We start from the raw sequence: 14,596 nt of genomic DNA, 5'->3' as shown, positions 1-14,596 counted from the left end.
ATACCCTTCTTCGTCCAACCATAATTATTTACTAAAAACATTATTAAAAATTAATTTAAGAAGGCTACTGTTCATTGAAAATTTTGACTAAATATTCAGATTTGTCCAAATTTTTATTACAATCCAAAATTTATATTTTTAAGCAGAAAAACTTTCAAAGGGGGGCGCACCCAATCAATTTACAATTATTGATATAAACAATTTAACAACAAGAAATCAGAGGTTTATTGGGCTGGTAGCAGATATCGTATTTAGGTTGGGCCTGACCATGATTTCAAGAACGGTCAGAAATTAAATGAAAAAAAACAAGCTTTTTCAACTGGATGTAAGGATCAACATTGGAACTTAAAATGAACAGAAATTATTTCACATATGAAGGGTGATTCCCCCTCCTCAACCCCTTGCTCTTTAGGCTAAATTTTGACTTTTGGTTCGAATTCTTTAAGAAGACTACATAAACACAATGGCCATCGATTTGGAACAAGAATTTTTTTTAAGCACCAAAAAACTTCAGCATAACGAGCGAGGGGTGGAGAAGGGAGCAGCCCTCCCCTGATGTGGAATAGTTTCTGTGCGTTTTAAGTTTAAATGTTGCTCCATACTTCCAATTGAAAAATTTGTGTTTTTTTTTCAATTTCTTAAAGCACTATTCCTGAAACTATATCTTCTTTTTCTTATCCGTACAGCGGAAAGGCAGTGTCATTTTCACTAATTAACACTCTTTGTTTTACATAATTATCAAAGCTTTAGCTGTGCTAAAATTCTTTATTTCAGTTAGATATACTTGAGGACGAATATTTCATTAATGTGTTGAAATTTCTACGAGGAGCATTTGAAGCAGAAATAAGTCGAGTAAATCAGCCCGTAGATAAGGAGCAGTGGAATATAGTACCAGCTACAGTGAATGCCTATTACAGCAGACAGCGTAATCAAATTTGTGAGTAATATCTTATACTGTTCAATGATCTCTAAGAATTAGTATTGTGGTTCTTTTCCTTTGAGGTACCGTCAAAATGAGGTAGTTCTTGCCAATATGATGTGCCTATTTTGGCAGCAATAGGGATATTTATGACAGACTGACAGACTCAACACTATGCCAGATTACAGAAATAGTGTATCTATTTTCAGGCTTCACATGGAGAAGATATTGAAGAGAATGATTTGTCGGGGGGGGGGCTCAAGAAAAAATCAAAGAAAAACCCTAAAAGGGAAATTTTATTAAAACATCATAAATTTTAAGAAAAAACATGCAAACCTCGAGAATTATTTCGGGGCTCTGAAGCTCTCCCCCCTTCATCCGGGATATGAAAATAAATTTCTAAACTCGTATTTTGTTGCAAAAATTATCATTATGTTCCACCGAGACAAAAGCTGAGAAAAAGAACATGTTGTGCTGTTTAATGGGCAGCTTAAAGACAGGGTATATATTATTAAACTGCAAGGGCCAAAAAATCCGTCAGAGGAATATTACAAATAGCTTTACATTAGCGCCGTTTGGGTTTGGCTTTGTTTTTTGTTTTTTTTTTTAGCTGTGCACTGCTATTCTGACTTTGGTTCCAAGGTTGCACTTTTTTTAACTTTTTGCCCGTCCAAATCAGTAACACTGTACTCTTTGTGGCACTAGTGTCTTTTTTTATTATTACTTTTTCTATAAGAACTACGTTAAAGCGCCGAAATCCGTTTCACTTGGGTTTACTTTGTTCTCTGCAGCTATTTTTATATAGTTATTTTTATATAGCTATTTTTCCAAATACCTTTGAGAACAGGTAGAAGGTTCTTGTTGCAGCCTTAAATACTTCAATTTTCGCTTAAACAAAACTTCTTTTAAATTTTAACTTTTAAAACTTTTTGCATGCTGACCCATGGTCTGCGTTGCGCAGGTGCAGATCTTTTGATTTAATGCCTTCGGCCAGGAGTGTAATAGTTTTATAAACCATTGTAAAAATCCAGGAAAGGGATGCAACGCTTCAATGTGCTTTGTAGGTTAGGAACTGAGACATTTTATACAAGAGAAGGGGGAGGTAGAATTTTTTTATGGTTCTGTCTCATCGCTGATTCATTCATATCTATATAATACTAGATATACATTTTTTCTTTTTTTCTTGAACCTTAGTGTTTTCACTTCAACGCTGTTTTAATTACCCTGTCTCCACTACACCACTGTCTAGCTGACTTTTGCCATCTAAAAACTGTATTTCGTGTATAAATGTGTTCACCTGATCCTTGCCTCTTTTTATTCCTCTCGCATCTTCTTTTTCTCTTCTGTATCTTCACAGTTTGCCCCATAGAGAAGAAAAACGATAGTGGTCAGACTCTTTGACGTTTTCACAATTTATTCCATTCTGATATTTCAAAGATGGCACTAGGTTAAGTGTAAAATTCTTACTTCAACATTTTTTCAGGGTCGGACTTCTATTGTTTTTCTTCTATCTCTATGAAAAATATTTTCTTTCTCAGGTTACAATTTTTAGTTCAAAAATACTAAGGATCTAATTGTGATTTTTTAATTTCTTATAGTTGTGAAAGCATTATCACGGTAGACGACACTCAAAACTTCCAGAGGTCACCCATCTTTGTCACCTTTTAAAACCACTGAGAGAAACGATTGCTCATTTTCGTTGTCTCGTCATCTGTATTCCGTCATCTGTATTCCGTTATCCTCGTCATCCATTCTCTCCTTTTCTCTGCCTTACTGTACATTTGGTGTTGCGCAGATTATTTAAAATTTAAAAATTCTTAATATTAAAACTTTTGAATTCTTAATATTAAAACTTTTGAATTCTTAATATTAAATAAACTTTGGAGCTTTACTTTTTGAATAAAATATATTTGTTATCTTTAGGAATATCCGTAAATTCCTTTTCAGAATACATTTCAAGAATTTTTGATAGTTAGGGGCCATAGCTCGCTTAGCCCTGTTCAAAATAGCATCTCTCAAGGGAAGTGTATTTTTTACCCTCTCAATTGGCGTCCTTAGTTGGAGCCAACAGGCGCAGAGAAAGAATATTTTGTTCTAGCTTAGTGAAAACGAATTTTTGGATATTTTGAATTCAATGGAGGAATAATCGGTGAAAGTATTGGAATCAATAGGTGAACGTATCCAACATTTAAATATTGAATTTAAACGAGCCCTTGATCATCCGTTGATTGAGAAGATTTGGTAAAGAAGAATAGAGGATTAGGCTCCGTGGTAATGAAAGAAAAGATGCTAGGACTGAATTAACTAATTCTTTTGTTAACTAACTGAATTAACTAATTATGTAAAATTAGTTGAAACTATTATCAATATTCGAATCATCCAAAAAATATCCCAATATATGTTTCCTTGTTTTTCATCACATGAATTAGATTTTTCTTCTTAAAACAATATTTTATTTTACGGACATCGTGTTCAAGACCATTTATAGCTTCTTCTGGTAGCTAAAGATTAGACAGTTTTCAGACATCCATTTTTCAAAATTTGGGATTTCATCAAGGAATGTTTTCATTTGAATTAAATGTTCTGAACCCAACATGTAACTAATAGATCAAACACTTAGGCGCTTGCGACCAAATGCTATGAATAACTACATGTTGATAGACTTGACTACATGATAACTACACAAGACAAGAAAATTAGGTCAGTTTCACGAAGAGAAATCCCAAATGACCCCTAACAATTTCTCCCGCTTAAAATTAACTAATGGTGGTGTAGTACTTACATTTTTAGTATTTACTAACTTCTATGTACAAACGACTAGCAATTAGAAACAGTCAAAACGTCTCAACACGTTGTTATTTTTCTGTTCTGTTTGATTTGTGTCATTTACTATAACACTTTTCTGATTATAACTACTGAGTTCCTTGTTTTGTCCCTATCTGCGATTTTTTTTTTCCTAGTTACAGGTTTGCAGTTAAATTGTCTGCTTAATAACTGGATTTTTTTTTTTATCGCGTGTCGTTTGATGCCATATCTAGGTACAAGGATTTACGGTGCTACTCTCTTATGTTTGCAAATATCCTTTCCTCATCAGTTAACTGCCGAAGGACTGTCAATCTCCACCATATGCTGCACGTCTCAGAGCAATGCCTGTTCAGCCACTGGTTGCAATCTTTCACCACGCGAAACCCCTTTGCGCCACGCATGGCACACTTTTGCCAGAAGTGGTATGTCACCTGGCGTACATAATTTTGAAAGTGGCCGACCTTTCGTCAACTGATGCAATAATTAAATATTACTTTATTTTTAGTGTTGCCTGCAGGAATACTTCAACCTCCATTTTATCATCAAGGACTGCCACGAGCCTTGAATTATGGAGGAATTGGTGTCATCATCGGTCATGAGATAACCCATGGTTTTGACGATCAAGGTAGACAATTTGATGCAGAGGGGAACTTACGGCAGTGGTGGGGCCAAGAATCGCTGATCCGGTTTAAGGAGAAAGCTCAGTGCATTATAGGTAAATCAAATTAGAAAGTTCGACTTAGGAAGAATTGAATAATTAAGAAAAACATCCACGATGATCTGAAATCAGAATCAGAATCAGAATCATTTATTAACATAAAAGCTTTCGTAGTCAGGGTTTAAATCCCGACTAAATCGCGCTATTATTTACAAAGTAAACAAAGACACAAAAAAATTTAATACACATGTCACTTATTGTAGACAGAAACATAAAAAGGCACAAACGAATTGCTGAAGTGATTAGTGCAACATTTGGGCTGGGCTAGCCTTGTTGCTTTTGATCTTGTAGTTACTTTTTTTTGTCAGCATTGTGGGTAATATATTTCTGTGTTTATCACTTGTCAGAAGAAATTGGCCAAATTTACAGATAAGTTGAAAACGGCGAACGTGGAGTGACGGCAAATTTAGTTTAGACAGTGATTCGTAATCGGTGTACTGATCAGACAGTATGGCCTCCACCGCTCTTTTCTGGACTAATTCGAGTACTTCGCTCATATAGGCAGTGTTCTGAACCTGTGGACCCCATACAGGGCACGCATACCCTAATATCGGGCGAATATATGTCAGGTAGGCTATTTTCAATTGCGGCACTGAAAAACCAAATCTTCGCATCAGTAAAAGGGTACGCATGGCACAGTTCGCCTTTTTCACTACCTCTTGGACGTGGAGGCTAAACGAACAGTCAACGCTGAACGTAACACCGAGAATAACTGCCGACGATACGCATTGGTATGGTGGAGGGGGGCACTGAAAATCCCTTTTGAGAGGGTTAAATCGAAGAATTTTGGTTTTCGTTTCGTTGATTTGGAGGCTGTTTTCAGAACACTGGTCTCTAAAATTGTTGATAAATGATTCACTGAACTGGGGAACGGTTTGAGACTTCTCAATGAGGTATTTTAAGAGGGTGGAAAGGTCGTCTACGAATTTGAACCGTTCGTCAAAATCAGCCTGGGCAAAATTGGTCACTTCCAAGAACAACAAGGCAGCGATTTTAGTTCCTAGTGGGACACCACACGTAAGCTCAGACCATTTCCAGCCAGTATCATCCGGGTCGAGTTCATATACAATCTATAGTTGGTCACGTAAGAAATCTATTATTAATAAGAGAATATGTCTGCAAGCTCCCATAACTTTCAGATTGTTCACTGCAGTATAATGGCGTATCAAGTCGAAGGCTTTTCTATAGTCGGCTAGGAGGAGATCTACAATTGTGCCTCCTCGGTCAAGCCATTCAACAATAAGGTGATACGGACGCACAAGATAAACAGTTGTACTACGACCTTTCAAGCACCCGTATTGGTATGGATCAACAGAGCCCTGGATTTGTGACATAAGTTTACGATATATAAATGATTCCGCTACCTTAGAGAGGTTCGGAACTATCGAAATTGGGTGGAGTTGGTCGCAAGATTTCGGGTTTTTCACTTTTGGAATGACGCGCACATAAGCTCTCTTCCAAAAACACTGGGGAAGACTTCTTCGCGAAAACACTGGTTGATAATAGAGCTGAGTGGTTTTGCGAGAAAGATGGAGAACTCGCGTAACAACTTGACAGGGAGTTCACCAGGGTAAGACGCACAGTTTACTTTCAGTTTCTGAAGTTCCTTAAAGACGGCATATTCAGATACTTCACATATCTCATCAGTCCCTGTGTCAGCAATGATACTCTCAATTTCTGAGTTTGTGATTGATGGGTATGTGGTGCATTTGCCGGAGAAAAATTTGTTCACTTCAGTAGCTGATGTCAGTGTGCCGTCATCTTTGAGTAGTCTCAGGTCCTTTGGCGTTGATTTCCTTGCAAGGGTTGTGACCGAGGAGTGCCATTTGTGAGGGTCAGTGTGTAGTAATGGCGTTATTTTCTCTTTTACATACTGTCTTTGGGCTAGTCTGTTTAACTTCACAATTCTGTTACACAAACTGGCTGCAGCCACTTGATTTCCAGCTTTTTGGAGACTACAGCAAGTTTTTATCATCTGCTTGAGTTTGCGGGTGATCCATGGTTTGTCAGTGTCACAAACCGTAATAACTTTTATTGGAAAAAAATCGTGGAACTTTTCCAACAGAAGGCTGTTCAGCTTGCTGACTTTGACATTAATGTCGGCCTCTGCACAAATGTCCTCAAAATCGTAAGTACCAATCCAGCGACCGAATTGAGCTATTGAAGACATTGTGATGGGCCGAATTGTGGTTTTGTTCGTTTCGGTCGTGGGATACTTGCTTGTGCTTCCCAGAAAATTATAAAATGGTCAGAATTCTGAAGGGGACCTAGAGATCGGGGAGCGTTATAAAGATCTGCCAAGTTCGTAAAGATCATGTCAAGAGTACTGCCACTTTGGTGAGTCGGAATGTTCACCACTTGTTTCATATCCAAAACGTTTGAGACCCACTGACGATTGGTCTGATTGAAATCGCCAGCAATCACAAACGCAGGGGAAGTGTACTTGTGGCGCATTCTGTCGACGAACACTTGTATGTGCTCAATAAGTTCTTTTCTGTTCCCAGCGCTGTCTGGATAGTACAATGACGCAACTATTAAGCAGGAGAATCTTCGTGACAGATGCGCCGGTCTGCACTCCACCCACACAATCTCATGGCTCGAATCATTGGGACTACTTAACAGTTTTGATGGTAGGTCGTCACGTATATAAAGTCCTACGCCACATCCGCGACGGTCAATGCCTCGGTCACGTCGAGTGTTGAGGTAGTTTCTGTAACCTTTAATCCGTGCAGTCTCCTCAGTAATGTCCCGACACTCGCTGATAATTGCAATGGGTACGTTATTCTGCTTAATTAACACCTCCAGCTCGTCCATTTTATTGTTAAAAGATCGAGCGTTACACATTAGCATATTCGGAAGTTTGTATTTTGCTGAGAATCGCTCCGGACGCAAATATGGAGTAGGCTCCGAAGCACTGCAGTTAACATTCTCTATAAACCAGGGAACAAGTAGGGGTGGAGTATCGTGAGGAGGAGCGCAACGAAATTGTTCGGAATAAAGATTTTGGCTGAAAGATTTTATTTTTCTTCCTTGTAATGTTTCGGCGATTCGCTTTCATGACTAAAGGGCACATTTATAATAATAAAAAATGATGTTAATATTTACTGAACAAATAACATCAATTAAGGCTATGTTAGCCCACGTAATGTAGTATACAAAACGGGAGTAGGACGACTTCATGTCAAGTAGAAAAACACCAGAAGCTCTGGGCAGAACTTACAAAGCGATTTCAGAAGTCCGTGAACCTCAATTTCATCTCTTCGACGCTAAATTCACTGTTTTCATATTACAGGATCTTGACATGATTTTTGGTAAAATATCGATATCGATGGAATCATAACAAGATTTTGATAATTTATGTGATATTAATATCACCTTTTCTCTTTGGGTATTTTCTAGTTTACATAAAATCACACATACCGAATATAGCTTGCATATAAATAGCTCAAATGTTTTAAACGTTCCACATTTGGTATTAGTGTGTAAAAGTGAAAAAAAAATTTAATTGTAATGAAAAATAATTTCTTAATTCTTTATTTTCTTATTTAAAAAAAAATATTAAGAACACTTTAAAAAACTTTTGAAATAAAAATAATTAAAACATTAAATCGATATCAATTTCCTACTGAGCCTACGGTAAATTTGTTTTTGATTAACAATAATTTTTAGCTGATGAATCAGATGCCATTTTAGAATAATAGCTTAAGTAACTTTAGTTAAAAAATGGCAATATCAAACCACAAAAAGGATCTACCACTAGCGATCCTTGAAGCTCGTTATATTTTCGATATTAATTTTTCAAAACACATTGAGAATTTTTGGCCATGGGCCTAGTCTAATGGGGGGGGGTTATTAAAAATAATTTGTTCTTATATCTTCTGATGCTTCCTAATACGGAAATTTTAATTAATAATTCAATGGGGAAATTTAGTCAAGCTCTTGGCTGACGGTTTGCGAGTGGCTTACCTGAGTGGAGGCGGAACCTCTAGGGTGGGGAGCTTAAACTAGTAGCACAAATAGGGAGCTTATCTTAACGGCCAGACCGAGTCAAAATCAGACTGAAAAGTTTCAGTTTCCCTTACGAGCGAATGGAGCCACAAGGACTAACAAACTTGAGAAATATTAACATAGAGAGAATAAAATAAGAAAGTAATGTGTTTATTTTTAGTCACATAATCTTCGCAGAATTCGGTGATAACGACACACATGCAATACAAGACACTAATACAAAATTGTCATCTGGAGCGATGCAACGCAAAAGTTAATGCACTGATAAAAAGTTTTCTCAAAAGTTTATTTTGAATAGATTGCAAATAATCTCACATAGCACAAATCATAAGAAATTCATAGTAGTCTCTCCTAGGTTAGACTGAGACAAGACTGAATATAATACTCCAATAAGACTGACTCCAAATTGCTAAGTTCTAGCTATCTACTTTTCCCAATTTCGCCAGGGGTTACGTCCGGGCGTTACCAGCAAGTATATTTTACGGATTCTATTGGTTCTATTATATGGCCTATATTTCTATTGGGTAATGATGAACCAATGAGCTACTTGGGTTTAATTAAGATTTATTACTTTTAAGATATCACTTTGGAATTCTTCAGAACGAACAAAATTATACACTGTATCTTTTGGCTTCTAAGGTGTCACTTAGTTCCTGGAAGTCTGATGATTTATTTCTGTGAAAATTCTTAAAAGACAATAGGATTTAATTACATTGAGATGTTTATTCTGATATTTTCAGAACTAACAAGGTTTTACACTGTAGCTTTTTGCTAATGAGGATAATAAATCTTAAAGGACAATGGGATTTAATAACATTGAGATGTTTATTCTGATATTTTCAGAACTAACAAAGTTTTACACTATAGCTTTTTGCTAATAAGGATAATAAATTCTACTATCTCTTGATGGTTTGGTAATTCAAGCTTTTGAGATTTAAATTGAATTGTTAGTCACCTCTCATATAAAATTTGGTCAAACTGATATTTATTGCATACATTGGCCACACAAAGACCGATTTATTTATTAGATTTTCTGTGCGAAAGATTATTACAATGTATGTTTAAACTAGATACACTTGTTTCAATATGTTAAATTGGACATTTGAGTCTTGCTCGATCTGTAGGTCATTTGAATTCTTCAAGTTCATATTTTGGTTGGTTTTACTTTTACCTGGGTAATTTTAGTTGGAAAATTTTGAGGTTTTTGAAAATTTGAGGTTCTAGACTTTGAAAATTACCTTCTTATTTATATTTCACAGCTATTTTCTATTTTAGCTATGTGCTATATTAAACCAGCAACTGGTCCAATAAATATGACCAACAAACTGGTGCCCTAATTATATAATCTTGTTTTGAAATGTCTAAGAGCGAGCGCGTCTACACTATTTTATTTCCGAGTAGGGTTCATTCAAAACTAAGCTTCATGTGGTCAGTACCCGTTTCGTTCTTGTTCTTGTGAAGAATTCGTTGTAAACTTTGAGTTTTGTATATTGCCTTTTTTAGTAGCTGGGAAAGGAAATGTGTTCGAGGGTTTCAAGGGGTTTTGGTCAGCAGATTCTTGACGTTGTTGAATAGTTTATGGGATGACTAGTCCCAGTGGAGTGTATGGGACTGTCGTGAACAGGAAATGTAAGTGATTGGTTTATGGGGTTTCTAAGCGGTGTAGTTTCATTTTAGTCGCTGGGAAAGGAAATGTGTTCTAGGGTTTCAAGGGGTTTTGGTCAGCAGATTCGTGACGTTGTTGAATAGTTTATGGGATGACTAGTCCCAGTGGAGTGTATGGGACTGTCGAGAACAGGAAATGTAAGTGATTGGTTTATGGGGTTTCTAAGCGGGGTAGTTTCACCGTGGAGTAGGGGAGTGATTTTCTACGTGTTTCTTCAGTTCTTCTCTTGCCGTGTCTGAGTGAAGTCATTGTCTACTACTCGTTTAACTATGAGTAAAAGCGACAACAAACTTTGGATTTTTTTTCGGTGAAAATGCGGAAGAAAAATGAAGAAACTTTAGTGCAAGAAACTGGCAATAGTGTCAGCGCCCAAAGTCTCGGGTTAGTTGAGATAAATTCCCCCACCTGTGACAGAATTTCGGAAAGAAGCGGAACAATAAATAGCTCAGATCAACATGAGAGTTCGGTCTGCATCGCTGAACCCCTTGCGGGTTCCAGTAGCAGTCAAGAAACTCTCTCAGATATCTCTAGGACGCGTCACGACAAACCAGCTCAACCTATTCTTGAGAGATATCCGGCTTCCACTTCTAACGGAAAGGAAATTCAGTGCACATTACAATAAGACTTATGAATGGATTGAATACTCAAAAAACTTAAATTCCGTGTTTTGTTTTGCTTGCCGCCATTTTTCTATGGTGATGCTAAGGGCTGGAGAAACTGCTGGAAAAAGGGCTTTCATTGAGTCAGGATTTTGCAAGTGGAAAGACAGTTCTGCTCTTTTAAAGCAACATGATGGTTCTGAAAGACACAGACATTGTATGTCAGCATGGACGGAATTTAAGATAATGAATACTGATACTTCGAAATCTATAGCGAATGCCTTAGTTCAATCCAGATCTCAAGAGGTTCAGGAAAATAGAGATCATGTGAAGTACATTTTTCGCGCTATTTGCTTTCTTGGCCGCCAGGGTCTTGCTTTGAGGGGTCATGAAGAATCAGAAACATCTGCAAACCGGGGTAATTTGGTTGAATTGATGGAGGAAATGTCTAAAGGCGACGAAAAGCTGAAGACCAAGTTACAGCGCCGATATGGTCACTATTGCAGTCATCAGTACCAAAATGACGCAGTTACACTGATAGGAAATGCCTTGCGCCAAGATATTATTTCAGAAGTAAAATCAGCTAATTACTTTGCTATTCTTGTCGACGAGACAAAAGACGTCTCTGGAGAAGAAGAATTAGCGATCCTACTCAGGTACATATCAAATGGAACAGTAGTGGAGCGACCAATCGGCTGCTTTCACATGCACAAATTAGAAACCGATAGCTTATCGACCTTGATTTGCGAGACTATAGAAAAGCTGGGTGTAGCTTCGATTCTATGTATTGCCCAATGTCATGATGGCGCATCCGTTATGAGTGGGGAATTTAACGGAGTTCAAGCAAAGTTTAGGGAGAAGGTGCCTCATGCAGTTTATGTACACTGTCACGCCCACAGATTAAACTTGGTTTTGACTGACTGCCTAAAAAATATCAGCGAACTTTCTGAATTTTTCTCTGTGGTGTCACAGAGGTTTTGTTTTTTCTCTGTGGTTTCTCTGTTACGCATTTATATCGTGCAGCAATACTCGTCACGAGCTATTTGTGGAATCCCAGCGTATTAGCGGGCAAAAAGTCTTGGAGCTAGAGAGGACTGTCCAGGCTCGCTGGTTTTACGCAGTCCGCTCTATTTCGAAGGTGAAGGCCAGATTTGATTGTATTGCTGCTGTGCTTGCCGCAGTCTCTGATAGTTCCAACGGCGAGGCAGCGTGTAAAGCAAAAGGACTACTGGACAAAAGCAACTCTGCCTCTTTTGTTTCAACTTTACACATAATGGAAAAAGTATTAGTCATTGTAAATTGTTTATCAGAGCAACTTCAATCCGGAAGTTTGTTGATTTATAAGACACTTGCACTGATTTCTGGGACATATGAGACACTCAAAAAGCTGAGAAATGATAACGATTGGAACAACTTAAGCAAAAACATATCTGAATTCTTAGCTTTAAACGATATCCAGGAATCGAAATCTCCACAATCTAAAACCAGTGCTCGAAACAAGAGAAGTCAAGCCATTTCCATTCGTCTCAAAGCCTTTCTTTCAAACTCAACAACCGGTAAACGCAATATCAGTCAGCCAGTTGAATCAGACTGCGGTGAACTTCTGTACTTTGAGGTAATAGACCGTTTCACGAGTGAGATGGACCAACGTTTCATGCAGAATATGCCTCTGCTCGACGCTTTATCTGCCTTCGACCCCTCAAGTTCCAATTTTCTCGAACTTTTGAAAGTGGAAAGAGTTATGTGTCATTATTAAGAGATTCTCGGTGTCGACGACCATGCCATAGAATCCCAGCTTTCTCTCGCAAAGCTGCATCTGTCAAAAAGTGATATTTCAAAAATGGATCTTCTTCGAGCTATCGAAATCTTATCCGACCTCCCAGTTTCCTATTCTGCAGTGCTAAAACTGATGAAGCTAGTTACTACTTTGCCTGTGACCACTGCCAGTAATGAACTATTCTTCTCGGCATTAGGGCGAGTGAAAGACTATCTGCGATCGACGATGGGAAACGACAGACTCAGTGATCTCATGATAATGGCCGTTGAAAAAGAAGAGGTAAAGAACCTGGATTTGGATAGATTAGTCGACGATTTTGCCAAGCAGCGACCTCGCCACTACTCCTTGTTTTAGGTATGTTTGCTAAATGTTGTTCTTTTTTTGCATCTTAATTTTTAAAAAAATCGAAAAAAAATCCTTGCCCCCCCCCTAAATTTTCGTGTATTGGCGCCACTGAGCTACAGTGTAAAACCTTGTTCGTTCTGAAAATATCAGAATAAACATCTCAATGTTATTAAATCCTATTGTCCTTTAAGATTTATTATCCTCATTAGCAAAAAGCTACAGTGTAAAACCTTGCTCGTTCTGAAAATATCAGAATAAACATCTCAATGTAATTAAATCCTATTGTTCTTTAAGAATTTTCACAGAAATAAATCATCAGCCTTCTAGGAACTAAGTGACACCTTACAAGCAAAAAGATACAGTGTATAACTTTGTTTGTTCTGAAGAATTCCAAAGTGATGTCTTAAAAATCATAAATCTTAATTAAACCCAAGTAGCTCATTGGTTCATCATTACCCAATAGAAATATAGGCCATATAATAGAACCAATAGAATCCGTAAAATATACTTGCTGGTAACGCCCGGACGTAACCCCTGGCGAAATTGGGAAAAGTAGATAGCTAGAACTTAGTAATTTGGAGTCAGTCTTATTGGATTATTATCTTCAGTCTTGTCTCAGTCTAACCTAGGAGAGACTTCTATGAATTTCTTATGATTTGTACTATGTGAGATTATTTGCAATCTATTCAAAATAAATTTTTGAGAAAACTTTTTATCAGTGCATTAACTTTTGCGTTGCATCGCTCCAGATGACAATTTTGTATTAGTGTCTTGTATTGCAAGTGTGTCGTACTTATACTGCATGTCTAGGATTTTTGCTCTTTGGGGTGCCAGGAATTCCTGTATTGCCATTGTCGCGGATAGGATAGTACTATTTTTGTAATCTTGTACTTTTTTACTAATTTTCTGAATTTTATCGTATAATACTTGTAATCTTAGGATCTGTTGAGGATAATTATATCCTTCGATAAGCGTGGCGTCACTTATTGATTCAATTTCATTCTGGATTTTGGCGGTTTGTTCTTTCACTTCCATGAACTGGGCCTCAATTAATTTATCTATTTGTTTAGTAACTAGACCATCATTTATTTTCTTGTTCATTTTTTCTTGAGATGCCTTAACCTCACTAAGGGATTTAAGTATGGTTTCTATCATATTTTCAATTTTTAATTTTTCTGTTATCAATTGGGGCGATGCTTCTAGGAGTTTTGATCGTATTTGAAATAGCTGATCAATATTTGTTCTGTCTGTAAAAGGGTTGCACTAGTTATACCTCTTTTTGTAGGAGGGGTTGAACAATTCTTATTCTTCTTCTATCCTCAGGATTTTTTTTATCAAGCCGGAATTCAGTTCATCTGGAAAAATTTAACTATTACTTTTTCGACTTTTTAAGGGTCGCTTTCATTGTAATGTCTTGTTTATAGGTCTCCATTTTTTTTTCAAACTGCTCATTTCGATTTACTATTTACTTATAAATTTTTTGGGTACTTGATTCCTATATGTATTTCCATTTATCTGGTTTTCTACTAATTCTGTCAGATTTCGTGGTGACTTCCTGTTCCGTTTCCGGCTCTTTATTCTTTTTTGGCTTTCCCATAGAGATTAGGTCAAATTTCTTGTACTGTCTTATAATGAATTTCTGGCCTTTTGTCTTAGCCTGTTTCGCATGGGCGGTAGCCAAAGTAGTTTTTTGTTTTTGTACGTCTTGGGGCTCATCGTCGGATTCAGTAGAACTAGTTCCTGAGGATTCATCATTAGG

The 14,596-nt window shown here is 37.2% G+C and overlaps 1 protein-coding gene across 2 annotated transcripts in view; it reads left to right on the top strand.

Annotated features, from left to right (window-relative positions):
• The window catches only part of LOC148949580 (neprilysin-4-like), a 122,570-nt gene that overhangs the window by 88,742 nt on the left and 19,232 nt on the right, over window positions 1–14,596 (top strand). The window contains exons 10-11 of one of the 2 annotated variants that reach the window (XM_089093610.1): window positions 775–937; window positions 4,230–4,439. In XM_089093610.1, coding sequence (XP_088949736.1) covers window positions 775–937; window positions 4,230–4,439 — 373 coding nt within the window. The remainder of the gene's footprint in view (window positions 1–774; window positions 938–4,229; window positions 4,440–14,596) is intronic. The other variant, XM_089093611.1, reaches the window with a different exon arrangement.

The sequence above is a fragment of the Artemia sp. Qi Xiang Cuo genome, chromosome 8 (genome assembly GCF_049724085.1).
Source record: "Artemia sp. Qi Xiang Cuo chromosome 8, ASM4972408v1, whole genome shotgun sequence".
Taxonomy (NCBI): domain Eukaryota; kingdom Metazoa; phylum Arthropoda; class Branchiopoda; order Anostraca; family Artemiidae; genus Artemia; species Artemia sp. Qi Xiang Cuo.
This window is presented reverse-complemented; position numbering and strand designations above follow the sequence as displayed.